The following is a 15,545-nucleotide window of genomic DNA, read 5'->3' on the forward strand; positions in this document are numbered from 1 at the left end:
GACCATGACTACAGCAAACAACACATCAGTCCAACAATGTCCTTCCAATGAACTAAACTATGTTCACAACGGCAAGCAATGGTGTTGTCCTGGAGCGATCTACGGCGGCGGTACCGACCACATGTACAACGATTCAGCCGCTTTCTGTTGCGTAGGAGCGACTTTCGAAGTCCCAGGTCCTTCTTTCGCGCCTTGCTTTCCGTTCTGCAGCGGGTCGGCAGATGTAGGCGTGACGGTCACGAGTACAGTGAGTTTTTAATCTTTCAGATGTTTTGAAGCTGATGCTAATGTCTTCGTCGTTCAGACATCACAACCTTGCTCGGCGACAGTCTTCCTGACAGACTCGGGTTACTCAAACAAAGTCACGAGTGCAGCAGCGAGTGTTTCCTCAGAGCAGGCAGAGAATTCTTCCAGGAAGAGTCAGGAAGCCGCGAGTAAGACGAGTGCTGGAAGTGGTGCGGCGATGATCACAAGTGGGCCGATGATGGGGATGATGGTGGCTGCGGGTGGGTTTCTGCTGGCTGTGTAGATCTCGAGTATCGGGCAGGAGTCGCAGGTCGAGCCTGCGTGTTTGTTCCGAGGTTGAGAGAACACTGAGCTCTCTGCTGGTATGCGGATAGGGTCCGGGTTCACGAAGTTAGGTCGAACTAGACCAGTGCTGGATATCTGGACAGCTTCCGGCGAGCATGCGTATCGATGACAGCAACGAGATGGACATGTATATGATACCGGGTACTAGAGCACGTGTCTATCAGTCCAAGTAATGTATAAGTAACATTTCACTTCGGCGATCAACTCTGGTGTGCGTGCGCTAAACAAAATGGGGCAAGAGTGTTGCATCAAAGGTGTCAGAAAAGCGAGTGTGAATTCTCCATTAAACGTAGCAGTGTGTAATGCTCTCTCAATCATGCCCGAAGCGTTCCTGTTCCAACATCCACATTGTCAAGTACGAAAAGCGCCAACTTCCAACAATCCCCAATGCCATGTAAGTGTTTAACGGCCGTCAGCATCATGAACATGCGTCAAGACAAACGCCGAGCCAGCCGAAGCGTCATAACAACAGACTGAACATACATGTCATTCTTTACCGGATGGTGGTAGCCTTGGTCAAGCTAGCCTTTGCAGTGCCAGTAGCACCGCCAGCAAGGTTACCAGAGCCAGCCTTCTTCTCGAAGACCTTCCAGAACTTGAGAGACTCGTCGGCAGCGGCAGTGGCGAGCATCTGTCCGTCTGGGGAAAGGGCAGAGTGCAGGACACGAGACTCGTGTGCTGGGATCTCGATGTTCTTGACGAGAGTTGGGTAGCTCCAGATGGAGAGGGAGTTGTCAGGGAAACCAGAAGATGAGACGATCTCCTTGTAACCCATGCTCCAGCGGAGGGAGGTGACTTGGCTACCAGTGTCGATGCTGTTGGTACGGGCACCGGATGTGGTGTTCCAGAAGTGGATCATGCGGTCGTGGGAGCCACCACCAGTGGCAAGGAGGTTGGATTGCCATGGGCACCAAGCAAGAGCCTTGACAGCGGCCTTGTGGTTGGTCTTCTGGAACTTTGGTGCGGTGAGCTGACGAGCATCCCAGATGGAGACGAGGTTGTCGTTACCGCCCGTGGCCAGCTGAGCACCGTCTGGACGCCACTCAAGGCCGCAGACCTCGGAGGTGTGGGAGACGAGCTCTGCAACCTTGTGCTGGGCGATGCGGACGTCGTGGTTAAAGACGAGACCAGAGCGGGCACCAGTAGAGAGAAGGTGCTTGTTCCAGCCCATGACGCCGACGCGAGTGTCGTGGCCGTACATGGAGCGGAGCTTAGTGCCATCCTCGACATCCCAGATCTGGACCTCACCGGTACCGAGACCAGCGGCGACGTAGGCGCCATCGCCAGACCACTTGACGGAGGAGATGTAGGTGTCAGCTGGGCACTCGAGCAGGCTGGAGACGGAGCCGGACTCGGCGGACCAGACATAGACATTGCGCTCAAGGCCAATGGCGACCTGGTTGCCAGATGACCAGTCGAGGAGGTTGAGGTAGTAGTCGTCGACCAAGCCCGGGGCATCGAGGACACGCTCAGGTGCAGTAAGCACGCGGCGGCGGAATTGAGATGCGGAGGCGGCAGCTGGCTTGAGTGGGCGGTTGTACTGAGAACGGAGGTCGATTGGGCGAGAGGACTCTGGAGCAGCAGGCTGGAAAGCAAGAATGCGTTGCTTCATGCTGACACCACAAGCCTCAGCAACGGACTGCTGGTAGGCAACGGTGTTCGGGCTCTGCTTGGTGCGTGGCTCATCGTCCTCATCATCCTCGTTGTCGTTGAGGTTGAGGCCCTCGAGAGAGAGAGAGGTATCTGAAGTAGAGTGACGGCCAAGGTCGAAAGCACTGGACACGCTAGCTGCGAGAGTGGCCGAGCCATCAGACGAGCTTGACTTTGGTCGTCGTCCAGGAGTGCGCTCGGAGTCGAGCTTGACGGCGGCGCCGGAGGAGGAAATGGCGTCGCTGGCATCCCGGTTGGGGATGAAACGGTCAGCCGCGGTGTAGTTGATCTTGCCCTGGCTTCTCTTGGGTGTGCGGTGCGTCGAGCCGGAACGCGAGCTTCGTGGTCGTGACGGGGTGTTCTTGGCGGACGAAGCGGCGCGTGGGCCGGTGCCATTGAGGGTGAAGTCGCTCGTGACGTTGTCGAGGTTGCGAGGCGACTGTGGGTGGCGACGGGCAATGTTGGACTTGGGCGAGTCGCGCACATTGGTCTTGGACTGGGCTCGCGAGAAGCGGGCTGTGAGGTTCACGTTGCCGTGGTGGATGCTCTCGCCGGCCTCGACGTGCACCGTCTTGGGTGTCGTCTGAGGAGACGGAGTGAGAGGCATGCGGCCACCAGCGAGGCGTGTGGAGAAGATGCCATCCCGGCGTTGTTTGGTGGGGGTCAATACTGATGCAGTGGCCATATCCGCTGTCGAATGTGAAGTGCTGTGGTGGAATTCCAGCGAAGGATTCCGTTAGTATGTTCGCGAATATTTTGCAGTATGCCGTGGATGGATTGAGTGAAGGCTTGAGAGCCTTGAGAATGCGTGAGAGCGCTGATGGAGCGTTTGATTGTGACTTGTGGTGGTGCAGAGCAGAAGAGAAGGGTGGAAGTTGGACGAGGTTATAGTGTTTACTCCTGTGGGGCAAGAGCGGTCGCCATGGGCAACTAAGGGCAGGCACGATCGGCTGGCGACGTCACAAACCGCGCCATCCCAAATTAGGTTGGCACGCTAGGGAAGGCACGACTTCAGAGCGAGAAACAGAGAGTACTTTCCCAGACCTAACGAGGCATCCTACATTTCTGCACAGCCTTGCACAGCCCGCGACAACTACCTGCGATCCATCGCGCGAGCCCTCGACTGCTGTCGCGCAGTCCGAACTATGCGCTCGCTGTAACAGCCGCCCGCGGCAGCCTTCGCATCTCACAGCCTCCCCGCTAGCAACATCTACTCTCGCGCGCGAGAATGTCGTCTTCACGGATCTCATCTATGTCGAATAATACATATGTCATGAGTCGATCGCCCAACAAAAACAGTCGCCGACGAACCGCAGAACCGTACATGCCGAAAATCATTACAACCGTTGGGCAGCGGCCCGCATGTCTCGTCAATGCCTCCGTCACATATGTCGGAAACGATCTCATATATGCCTTCGGCGGCTTCGATCAGTACACAGACGAAGTGTATAATCACGTGCTGAAACTGAACCTGTCCGCACGACAATGGAGTCTGGTCGATAACTACGGTGATATCCCCGGCGTACGAATGGGCCACACTTCATGTTTATGGCAGGGCGACAAGCTTCTCGTTTATGGAGGCGAGAACGAGCACAGGAGGCACTTATCTGATGTTGTTATTTTCGACATCAAGACAGCGCACTGGACTCAGCCCGATGTGCACGGTCCTATACCGAGGGGGAGAGCACGGCATTCCGCAGTCATCCACGACGAGAAGCTGTTTATATGTGGTGGTATGAGTGGTAGCGACAACGGCGTCCTCGACGACATTTGCTATCTCGATCTGAAAACATGGACATGGAGTAGGACGTGGAGGTTTGTGCCTCGTTTCGATCACGCGAGCTGGATTTGGGGCGGCAAGATCTGGGTCAGCGGTGGTATGGGAGAGGAGATGGAACGTACCAGTGAGATCTGGTGGCTCGACTTCAGAGGCTCGCCCGCATTCGAGGGCGGTCCACTGTACGGTATGGCGGGATCCGAAGACAGCCGGATGCTAGGAACAAGCTTCGCCAGCTACTCTGCGCCCCCTCCTGCTTTCAGCGGCAACGGTTATGCAGCGAACACGGGGGTTCAATCCAACTCTGCGACTCCCATCCAGCGTGCGCCTCCGGTCGCGCCAGGCTCGATCAGCAGCCTGAAGTTCATTTCTTCGCCGAATTTGCCGATGCAGAATGTGGGCACTCACTTTCACGTCTTCAGTTCAGGATGTATGCTCGACTTTGTCACGCCTGCTACCAACATGCCTCTCGAGACATCACTTTCTGCACTCGATCTAGACACATTGCGATGGCAGAAATTGGCCGATGGAAAAGACCTGTTCAGTCCACTCTACAGATGGCACTACTGTTGCTTAAATCAAGACGGCACTCATGCTTGGCTTCTAGGCTCGCCTAGGCAGGCACCGACTAACGGCGCAAATGGAGACACGGAAGAATATCTGTCTGACGTTCTACCGATCGATCTTCGTAAGTTCGGCTTGCTCGGCAACAAGATGAGCCAAGAAGCTCGCGATGAACAGAAACCTCCCACATCGGACTTCCACGAGACCTCACATCTATCCGCCATTGGCGCAGATCTCGCGCGCACATTCAACATGCCTCCGGAGAGTGGTTCTGGCACCGACTTCACCATCACAGCGCTCAAGGACGATACTTACGACCTCGAATCAATATCGGACGAGGACCCAGTATCACCAATCGCAGGCTCATCCTCCGACAGCAGCAATACATCACCTCCGATACACGTGCATCGACTGATTCTCAGCGCTCGATGGCCTCACTTCGCGCGACTATACAATGCTCAAATGTCCGAATTCCACACGCGGCGGATGCACATTCCCGAGCCATATCCGGCCGTGAAAGCTTTCCTGTACTACCTCTACACCGACTCCATCTCCTCACCACCCGCAGAAAGCCAGGCTGTCGGCGGACCAACACTTGAAGACGTTGCTAATATGCTAGTCATGAGTAATATCTACGACATGCCTCGCCTTCGGCACTTGTGCGTGAATCGCCTGGTGCGGGACCTGGATGTCCAGCATGGAGCACTCATTTTCGATCGCGCGAGCACGGCACAAGAGGACTGGTTGAAGAGGAGAGCAGCGAGCTTCTGCATGACACATTGGGGCCGCATTGTCAGAACAGATGGCTTCAGACGTCTGAAACGTACCGCAATGCTCGAGCTCTGCGAGGGCGTCGATGCAGAAGGCCGGGTCGTTGGCGGTGACGAGCTTGAAGCCGTGGGCGGCCTCGGCGGAGCGAGATTGGGTAGCGGCATGGGTATGCTATGGGGCAATGGCCGGAAACGAGGTCGAGTGGGCAGTACTAGTGGTACCACCGTCGATGGCGAAGAAGGCGAGGAAACGATTGAAGATGATGACACGGGCATGGAGCTATCTTAGTATAAGTTACTCATCGCGACGAGGATGGTGATCAGGCGCGATTTCCTGAAGAGCATGGCGTTAGGGACGGAACCGTTACTGTGGAGTTTTGATCCGACACTTTCGTTGTTGGATTTGGCGCTTTTGCTGGCATTCTGGTCGTTCGTGGCGTGCGTGAGCGGATTCGTTTTCGATCGTTTTGCGTTCTCGGAAGCATTCTTTGAGCGGTATGCATTATGGCTGTGATGCGAGAACTTTGCTTTCTGTAGATGGTCATAGATGAGTAGAGCGAGCGTTTGCTGTAATGCATGATGAATATATTGATAAAATGAGGTTCCAACCCATTCGCATGATGAGGCGTTGGCACACTCGCTGGCCTTGGCGACTTTCACAACTTCCTTCTGCTCCACGCTCGTCTCTTTCCCTGCTGCACAACTTTGTACATGACTCGTCCGTCGATGCCACGCAAGCGACGCCTTCGCTTGCTCCAATACTTTGTGGAATGGCCCTAGGCGATGCCACCATGCATTCGCCGCGCGCCACTTTGTCATATGCATGAACAAATGGCGGCCAGGACTGTGGGCAATCGACGTCTCCTCGATTGACCCAAGAAGAAGCTGATGGCTCTTTGTGCTGGCCATACGCGATAATAACCCTCTGTCCACGCCCGCTGAACTCTGGCAGACATCTGGAGCGTTCGACCGCGCTTGTTTGCGATGCCGAGCCACGTGCGGCGGCCGTTGTGTCGGGCGTACCAGACAACGTGTCATGCACGTCCAACGCTCGCCCCCAAACTCTTCGCCCGTGTCGAGGAAGCGGAACTTCGGCGTGTCGGTGTCGGCATCCTGATGGGCTCTTTCACGAACAACAAAAAAGTGGTATTGATTATTGCGCAGACGCGTGTCTATTGTATGCATGCAGCCAAGCCACGATCAATAGCGAGCGGCAGAAGTAATTACGCTGTGAAGATGATCTCCAATACCAAGCTCGAGATACGTACGACACTACACCCAAGTGAGCCAAAAACAGCAGCCATCGTATCTGCATATGCTTTCGCTTGCGCACCATTCCTTCCATATTGAGCGCCAATGCACATGCGGGACCAGAGCATGCGCAATACTGCGAAAGACAGGCACTGCGATAGAAGGCAGACTGGCAATATTCTCCTCGCTAACTGACACTGTCGCAAGCAAGTCTGACTTCAAGCCCATCTGCAGAGAAGTGCTCTGATAAGCCCACGGATCAGCCCACGGATCAGCTATCAAACAGGAGATCGGAACCTCTGACACAGCACAAGAAATGCCGAAAGCCTTACTCCTAGTTGAGCTCTCGAAACAGTTCTAGTGCCTGCAATATGCTTTTCCTCAACGAGACGTGGCAGCCGTTGATGCAGATTAGGACGCCGCTAGAAAAGCCATGGGCCACGTGCAGAACTCTAAGCGGCGTGCCGATCGAATCACTTCTCTTCTAGACCTCCACAAATGGCAGCCAAGTTCACGAAAGGGGAACCGCCTCTGTCAAGCATTTCGTGTTGGCGCAACATTGTGTCTCGGAAGGGTATAGACACAAGCACGCCGGCATGAGCTGCCGACGCGGTGAAGCAGCGCGATCATATAGGTCAGCCAGGTACCGCCAACTTCATTCGTCCGATCGACTTTGTTTGTGTAAGGCTGACACTATGCGTGCAGAACGTCTAGCATTTCTGGCTCTCGGCCTAAGGCGTTGTCTTGCACAAACATGGACCTATCAAGGCTGTTATCTTGATGACCCTGCGAAGCGCACTTTGAAATTCTTCACCAATACCGACAACAATGACCAGACTATCGAATCCTGCACAGGAACATGTGCTTCCCTGGGCTATGGATGGGCTGGAGTAGAATATGGGTAAGAGTGCCGCTGTCAATGCACACAGTCTCACGAACTAACGCTGATTGCCTCCTTGACAGGCACGAATGCTTTTGCGATAAGCAACTCAACAGCGCAACGCAAGCGCCTGAGTCTGACTGCTCGATGCGTTGCGTTGGCAATTCGTCTCAGACATGCGGCAATGGCAACCGACTGAGTGTCTATACCACCGGAAGCACCTATACTGCTCCCACTACAAACCCCGGCCCCGCTGGGTGGTCCTCGCTCGGATGCTACACCGACTCTGTGGGTTCAAGGTCACTCGGGAGTCAGCAATTTATCGATGCCGGCGCAAACGCCATGACCGTTGCCGCATGCACACAGGCATGTAAAAGTGCAGGATATCCAGTAGCGGGCTTAGAATATGCCAATCAATGCTTCTGCGACACAAAACTTCAGAACGGGGCGACGCAAGCCGACGATGGATGCGATATGGCCTGTGCCGGCAACTCGACCGAACTCTGTGGAGGGTCAAATCGCTTGAATGTATACGAAGTCACCGGCGGCCCGACAACAGAGCCATCTCCGCCTGCAATTCCCTCTGGCTGGACATCCCTTGGCTGCTACACCGACAGCGCGGGCGCTCGCTCATTACCGGTTGGTATGGGAGTACCAGGAGACTACAATAACATGACGATCGAAGGATGTCTCACCGCCTGTGGTAATGAGGGCTTCTCCTATGCTGGAATTGAATACTCTCGAGAATGTTACTGTGCGAACAGCGTGCACAATGGCGGCAGTTGCGCATCTGATCAGTCAACATGCAACATGAAGTGTACCGGCAACAGAGGGCAAACTTGTGGTGGCCCCGATCGATTGAACGTCTACTACGCAGGATCCGACAGCAGCGTACGTGCTTGCTCTGCTGGAGGTGGCACATCGAGTAGCACTACTAGCAGTGCGACTTCAAGGTCTACTTCGACATCCGTTCTGGCGTCTTCTGCGACATCTGTCTCTACGTCTAGCTCATCGGCTTCCTCTTCTGGCGTCTCAAGCGCTACAACTACGACACGATCAACGACTGTTCCATCATCTAGCTCGACTACTACCTCTTTCGCCCTTGCCACAACCAGCTCGACTGTCACAACCACGACACGAACAACCACTACATCTTCCTCGACTTCTACCACGACTACACCTGCCTCAACAGTCTGCCCTGAATTCTGGAAAGCTGTGGTCTCGGACTTGGCTTCAGGCATGCGCGATGCTGGACTTTGCAACAACATTTCACGAGCGGCGATCCGATACGCTTTCCACGACTCAGCTACATTCTCTAACAAACTGCCCTTTTATCCTCCTGCGGCAGGAGGTGCCGACGGCTCATTGCTGCTCTCCACTGCGGAGATAAATCGCATCGATTCAGAAGGCCTTCACGACTATCACAATTTCATCACAGCCAAGTTTAGTACATACAAAGCTGCAGGCTATCAAATCAGCGCAGCAGATCTCATCCAAGTTGCCGGATCCGTAGGTGTTCTAGCTTGTCCCGGTGGGCGTGTAGGACGTATGTTAGTCGGACGTACAGATACAACCACAGCCGCTCCTGATGGACTTCTTCCACAAGCTTTCGGCCCCGGCTCTGATCATGATACTCTCTTCCAGCTCTTCGTCGACAAGGGATTCACTGCACGAGACCTGGCTGCTCTTCTCGGTGCCCATAGCACTTCGATCGCCAATTTCCAGCAACGATTCGGTATGCCGGCCAATACTGCACAAGACACGACCCCTGGAGAGTGGGATGTACTCTACTACAACCAGACATATTTTCCAGTCTCGGGTATGGGACGCTTCGATAGCGACATCAACCTTGCGAGGAACGAGAACCGGACAGCTGTGGGGTTCCAGTTTCGAAGTTTTGTTGGGAGACCTGCGCAGTGGGGGGCTTCATTTGCTAGTGCATGGCAGGCTCTGACTTTGTTGGGGGTGCCTCAGAGCGTGAGGAATAATATGCAGGACTGCACGGTCGTTGTATCTGGAGCGTTTTCTTGATTAGATTCTGTTAGCACGTGGCTGTGTTTGGCCAAAAGGGAGAAATCCAAATATTCGTTTTTCCTAAATTTACTCCAGCGTATGTGGATCTTCGTCTCGTAGGGCATGTTTCACAATCACAGTACACAAGAGAGATGTGCAAGGCGTTCGTGCCTGTCATCTCGTCAAAGAAGCACAGTTTCAAATCCATCATTCGAATCGTGTGGGGAGCTTAGGAGTGCAGTACAGCGAAGGCAAGAATGGGTGACTGTTTATATTTGCGTAACGATCGACTCTCTAGTTAAACTGCTTTCCTCGCAGCTGTCTTTCACGCCATCATCTTTTATCATCCTTCACACTCCCCCTCGAAACAACCCTTCATCACCTCGCGAGCCCGTAAACATGCGCCTGCTTCCCAAACATTCAATCAAAACTTCGCACTGAGCTTCCATCCCACCATTCTTACGCGCACGATTGTGTATGCCACCATAGACAGAACATAGCAGAGCCCAGTGAACAGCGCAACACCCCAGTAAGCTCCATCACATGCTTCGATCAAAGCACCAGCGATGGGAATGCCGGTGAGAGTACCGATAGCTACAACGCAGTAGCAAGTAGCATAGTAACGACCGTACTCCTCCGTCTTGCATAGCATGCCCACGCACACTGGTGTCAGACTGATGTTCGATCCTGATGCGAAACCAAAGATGACGCAAAAGGTGATTGTTAGGCCAAAGATGGTGTTCACGTTGTCTTCGCGTGCATCTGTGGCTGAGAGAATTGTTGCGGGCAGCCAGAGAGCGAGAGACGAGACCATGCATAGGAACAAAGTGATCAGCATGGCGTTGAAGCGTCCAATCTTGTCCGCAAGTAGACCTGGTAGCCATCGTCCAAAAATGGAGCCAGCATTCAAAATCGCGATGATCTGATATGCAAAGGTCGTGCTCATGGCGCCGGACGACAGTGAGTAAGCCGTGACGTACGAGATCGGAGCGAACAGTCCCCATTCCATCATGAAAGTACCAATCGTAACGAGAGCGAAATTCAGCTGACCAAATATCGTGAAGTCGGGCAGAATAGACTGGTTTGGTTTTGGCGGCAGTCGAGAACGAACAAGGAGAACCGTCACAACAAGCAGTGCCAAATACACAAATCCCTGAATCCTCGTTGCCCATGCCCAGCCAACTTTGGGGAACAAGTCTTGCAGCATCAGAGGGAAAATAACACCTCCGAAGGCACCTCCCGTTGCAGCTAATCCCGTAGCATTACCGCGCTTCGCGTAGAAGAAGTGGCCAACAGAAGCGATGGCAGGCGTGAACACCAGCGCGGTGCCAGTTCCCCCCAAGATGCCGAAAACGACAATAAAATGCCAATACTCAGTGCACACTCCCAAGAGCATACTCGCCAGCATGATGAGAACTGCGCCTCCCAGAACTAGCAGACGAGGTCCGTAGACATCGAAGATTGGTCCAATGACCAGCCCGGCTCCGAAGGACAAGAAGACGTAGAGAGAGATGATCCATCCGATCGTGCTCTTGGAGTAATCTGCCAGCTGATTTTCTGCTAGATAGGATTCGTACACGCCGATGGTGTTCATCCAGCCGAGTGCGGCAACCATGCCGCAGAAGGAGCCGAAGACGACGAGCCAGGCGCGCACGCCGCCTTCTGGGTAGATTTCTCCATCTGGGCCGATGGTAGATTTCGTTCTGGTGAGAGTTACGTCGTTGTTGTTGCCGCCTTCTGGGTCCGCCGAAGGGAAATCATCTTGGTGATTGATAGACCGCTTGTCATTGTTCTGACGAGAGTGCAGAGATCTTTCATCCTGAGAAGATGCCTGGGACGCAGATACCGGTGAACCTGTAGCCTCGCATGGTTCCGTGGTTGCTGCGTGGTCGAGAGTCGAAGTTGGCCTAGTCTCACGCGCGTATGAGTCGCTCTTGTTGTGCGATTCTGAAATTGGTCCTGGCGTGCTGCCTTTGGATTGCCTGCTCATGCGCCTTCTCGCGGGGTTTACAGGGTAAGTTGTAGTTCAGACTGCGAGTGAAAGCGTTACGTGCAGAGTTTCCATGTGAGTTGATGAGAAAGAAACAAAAACAGCCAAAGGAAAAGATTTTTGTTAGCAGAAACCTATACCGACCGCAGTCCACTCGCGGGGACCCCGCGCCCTACATGTCGGTTTGGTGGCCACCTCGCATGAACTGGCTTAGTTAGCCGGATTGATGGATGTTCCGTTCCGGTGCGGAGGCGGAGGCGGAAGTGTTATATATATAGCTAGCTCGTTCGCTACCTTCTCTTAAATTAGAATATAAATCTTTATTATACTACTAACTTTATTACTTAACTAAATACTCTCTATAGAGAAGCCTATCTATACTAATTAGTATAAGTTCTTTATTAATTCTTACGTAAATTAGCTAGCTAGAAGAGCGTAATTAGAACGAAGTTAAACCTATATATAGTATTATTAGAACTTTAATTAACTTCTAATTATAGCTAATTCTTAGCGAAACTATATCTAGTATAGTATCTTAGACGTATAGCTACTAATAGAGACGCTAAAACCTACGTCCTTTAGTTAATTTAATATCTATAGTATAAACTATTAACTATATAAAAGAGAATTATCTATATATAGTATCGTTAGAACCTTTAAGTAGCTACTACTATACTATACGTATATACGCGGTAATAATAATACGATAATATTAGAACTACTAGAGAACCTCTAGAAGTTTAGCGATTTAATTAATACTAGTAACTAGAAGTATACTAACCTAGATAATTAAGCGATACTAGAAGTTATTTATAACTAGATAGTATACTTTCTTAACGACCTTACTACTTACTATAATAGAGCGCTATTTAAAGAGGCTACTAATACTTTTAGCTACCTTACTAGTAAGTAATAGAAAGTAACTAATAGGTAATTACTCTACGAATTAATTAATATACTATACTACTAAGAAGTTCTTATTATAATTACTAAGTAAACTCTAGTAATACGAATTAGATAGATACTAGAACTAGAAGAATACTAGCTATAGCTAGAAGATAAAGTAGAGCGATAACGTAATACTACTAGCTTCTATAAACGATTAATTTATAGCTCTTAGTAAGCTATTAAACTATAGTAATCTCGTTAATATAAGGAACGACTAGCCTCGAGATAAGCGACTAGTTTACTAAAACTAGTAGTAATACTAGTATCTCTAGTATATAGTAATATAATTAACTCTAAGAACCTATTAGAATAACTAGCTCTTAGAAGCTAAGAACTAATTCTACTACTAGCTAGTAACTCTAGTCGTATACTATATACTCCTTAGAACGAATACTCTTACTAGAACTAAAACTCTACTAGTAATTAAACTAGATAAGCTACTATAATTCTAGAGTTTAATAAAAGTAAAGCTACTATAAACCTTAATAAGCTCTATACTAATTAGATAGATAGATAGATAATTCTTATACGCCGGTCTACCTCTTTTAACTAGAGTAAGTAGTACGCTCTATAGATTTCGGTTAAGGGAAAAGCTTTCGAAAAACCCTCGTATATCTCTTTATTTATAGCCTACGTAGCCGCTTCCTTCGCTTCTATTTTCCTTCGGATAATACTAGGTATCTAGTAAGTCCTCCTCTTACTAGGCCCTATCCTTCCCCGTCTCTCTCCTCTTTTCCTCCTATATCTCTTCTCTTATAAGTAAGAATTAGTCTAGGACCTCTTCTTAGATAAGCTACCTTACTATTATATATAGCTCTCTCTTTATATTAGCTAGATCCTTCTAGTTTATAGATACCTCTACCTAGAATAGTTAGTATCTTCTCTCGTTCTATTTTAGGTAGAATATATATATATATTTTAGTATCTTATAACTCTACCTATATTCGTAGTCTAGTATAAAACCTAGGACTCTCCTTCTAGTAAGGTATTACTTTATCCTAATATACTCTATTCTTAAGAGTATAACTATTATACTCTCTAGTCTAGTAAGTCCTTTATATAGAGTTAGTCTAATAGTAGAGGAGGTAGTAGTTTTCTATACTAGTAGTTATTCTTCTTCTACTCTTACTCTTCTCTTTTCCTTATTCCTTTCCTACCTTCTATCCTACTAGTATTTAGCCTACTATATCTTACTACTTAGGTATACCTATATCGTTATTTCTTAGCCTTATTATAACGAGTCGTTCGGAGTAACCTTATATATTCGGAAGTTTACGTACGAGTCTAGAAAGAGGTCCTAGGGACGAGGTATCTATATAGGCCGGACGCTAGTACTAAGATAGGACGGCCCGTTACGATTACGTAGTTTAAGTAAATCTAGTCTCTACCTATAATACTACTTCTCTTCTTAAAAGGTTACGTTCTATCGTAATACCTTACGATACGTATTACGTTTATAAATACTACGTCGTCTTCTAGACCTAATCTCGCGTCTATCTATCTATTAAGCTCTACGCCTCTATCGTTAGAGTCTTCGTTAGAGTACTATAGCGATATATAATAAGTATCGCTTAAGTATATAGTTATAGCCTCGTTTACCGGTAGAGCTATAGACCCGTTACTAATATCCTATACTAGCCGCTATCGAGTAGATATAGTTATAGAGTCTTAACTACTATCGCTCTATTACTTATCGCTACTAATTATCTTACTAAAGTTACCTTTCTTAAAGTAAGACCTCTAAGTAATACTTCTGCCTAATAAGCTTAATACTAATATATCTTAAGATAATACTTCTAAAGGCCTAATACTAACGTATAGCTACTACTAAATAGGTATATTAGACGATAAGGTTCTCGAAGCTTAGAGCTATAGTTGCCCTCTAGCGTATACTATACGGCGAGTAAACTCGTTTAGAATTTAGCTATTAGAGGTAATTATAATATTAGGTTTAGACTTCGTAGAGTAGTTATAGTAGAAATCTATAATAGAGGCGGCAGCGTACTCCGTAACTTCTTCGGCCGGCTCCTATATCGTATCGTTTCTATACTCTTACTACTTAATCTTATACTAAAGCTTTTGTTTCTTACCTCCTCTAGAGGTACGTCCCTATAGCGTGCGCTATTTAGAATCTATAATCTCCTCGACGACGTATTCTTTATTAGTAACTCTATCTTCCCTATATACCTCTACGAGTAGTAGTAGTAGAGAGTTCTATCCTAGTAATAGGTCGTTAGCTACTACTCTTAATAACGATATATAGAAGGTATTAGCGACTTCTATCGTTAGTAGTAGTTCGAGTCGATAAGTGCCCTCGAGTATAGCGGATACTAGATAAGGGCCTACCTACTTATTATCGAGTTTCTTTACTAGCCGAGTAGTCTTCTAGTTCTTAGTACTAATATATACTATATCGCCGACCCGGTACTATAGTACTAGATCCCGGTAGCGGTTAGTATAGTTAGCTTAAGTCGCTTAGACTAGTACTATATTCTTACGGAGCTATAATTATATTAGCTATATACGTTCCGCAAATTCGGTAGCCTTCTAGGCGTCGAGCCGCTACTATCGCAGAAGTAGTAATAGTAGTAGTATCGTATCGAATTTAGTACGTAGATTATATACGGTTTCTATAAAGAACGCCGAGACGCCTATACTTTCTAATACGTAATTATTTAGGGCGAACTTATATAATACTAGCTAATTAACTTAGTTATCTTAAGTATATACGACAAAGGCACGTAGGTATTACTCTATAGCCTTATTAGTATTCTCGGCCTATCTATTAGTCTCGGAGTAGTATATAGAGGATATTACTTATTCGATCTTTAAAATCTAGTATAAACGCTTCTAGAACGCTAATATCTATTATAATCCTCTATTAGAAGTAATACGTAGTAGTAGCCCGTAGTACTTATAAACCTAGTTAATAAAAACTAGAGTATAGTATTCTACCGTTATCGAGTCTACCTCTATTAGGTACTTCCTCTTTCCGAGTCTATTAGTTACTATAAGGATATTTCTATACTCGTTATAGTTAAGGCTACTATAGCTTACCGGTAGATTAACGACGAAGTCTATAGCTATATTATCCTATAGCTAAAAGAGGAT

The 15,545-nt window shown here is 48.9% G+C and overlaps 4 protein-coding genes across 4 annotated transcripts; 2 read left to right on the plus strand and 2 right to left on the minus strand.

Moving 5' to 3' along the window:
- Nucleotides 1–1,084: 1,084 nt before the first annotated feature.
- RHO25_008572 (uncharacterized protein) lies at nt 1,085–2,926 on the minus strand (the record flags this gene model as incomplete). The annotated part of the gene is made up of 1 exon (XM_023604998.2): nt 1,085–2,926. The coding sequence occupies one exon, from the start codon at nt 2,924–2,926 to the stop codon at nt 1,085–1,087; it is 1,842 nt and encodes a 613-aa protein (XP_023448517.1).
- Nucleotides 2,927–3,514: 588 nt separating this feature from the next.
- Nucleotides 3,515–5,641, plus strand: RHO25_008573 (uncharacterized protein; the record flags this gene model as incomplete). The annotated part of the gene is made up of 1 exon (XM_023604999.2): nt 3,515–5,641. The coding sequence occupies one exon, from the start codon at nt 3,515–3,517 to the stop codon at nt 5,639–5,641; it is 2,127 nt and encodes a 708-aa protein (XP_023448503.2).
- Nucleotides 5,642–7,298: 1,657 nt separating this feature from the next.
- RHO25_008574 (uncharacterized protein) lies at nt 7,299–9,514 on the plus strand (the record flags this gene model as incomplete). The annotated part of the gene is made up of 2 exons (XM_023605000.2): nt 7,299–7,504; nt 7,567–9,514. 2 exons carry the CDS (start codon nt 7,299–7,301, stop codon nt 9,512–9,514), a joined length of 2,154 nt encoding a protein of 717 aa, XP_023448505.1.
- A 406-nt stretch (nt 9,515–9,920) lies between these two features.
- Nucleotides 9,921–11,486, minus strand: RHO25_008575 (uncharacterized protein; the record flags this gene model as incomplete). The annotated part of the gene is made up of 1 exon (XM_023605001.2): nt 9,921–11,486. The coding sequence occupies one exon, from the start codon at nt 11,484–11,486 to the stop codon at nt 9,921–9,923; it is 1,566 nt and encodes a 521-aa protein (XP_023448508.1).
- Nucleotides 11,487–15,545: the final 4,059 nt, after the last annotated feature.

This window comes from Cercospora beticola, chromosome 5 (genome assembly GCF_033473495.1).
Source record: "Cercospora beticola chromosome 5, complete sequence".
In the NCBI taxonomy this organism is placed as follows: Eukaryota; Fungi; Ascomycota; class Dothideomycetes; order Mycosphaerellales; family Mycosphaerellaceae; genus Cercospora; species Cercospora beticola.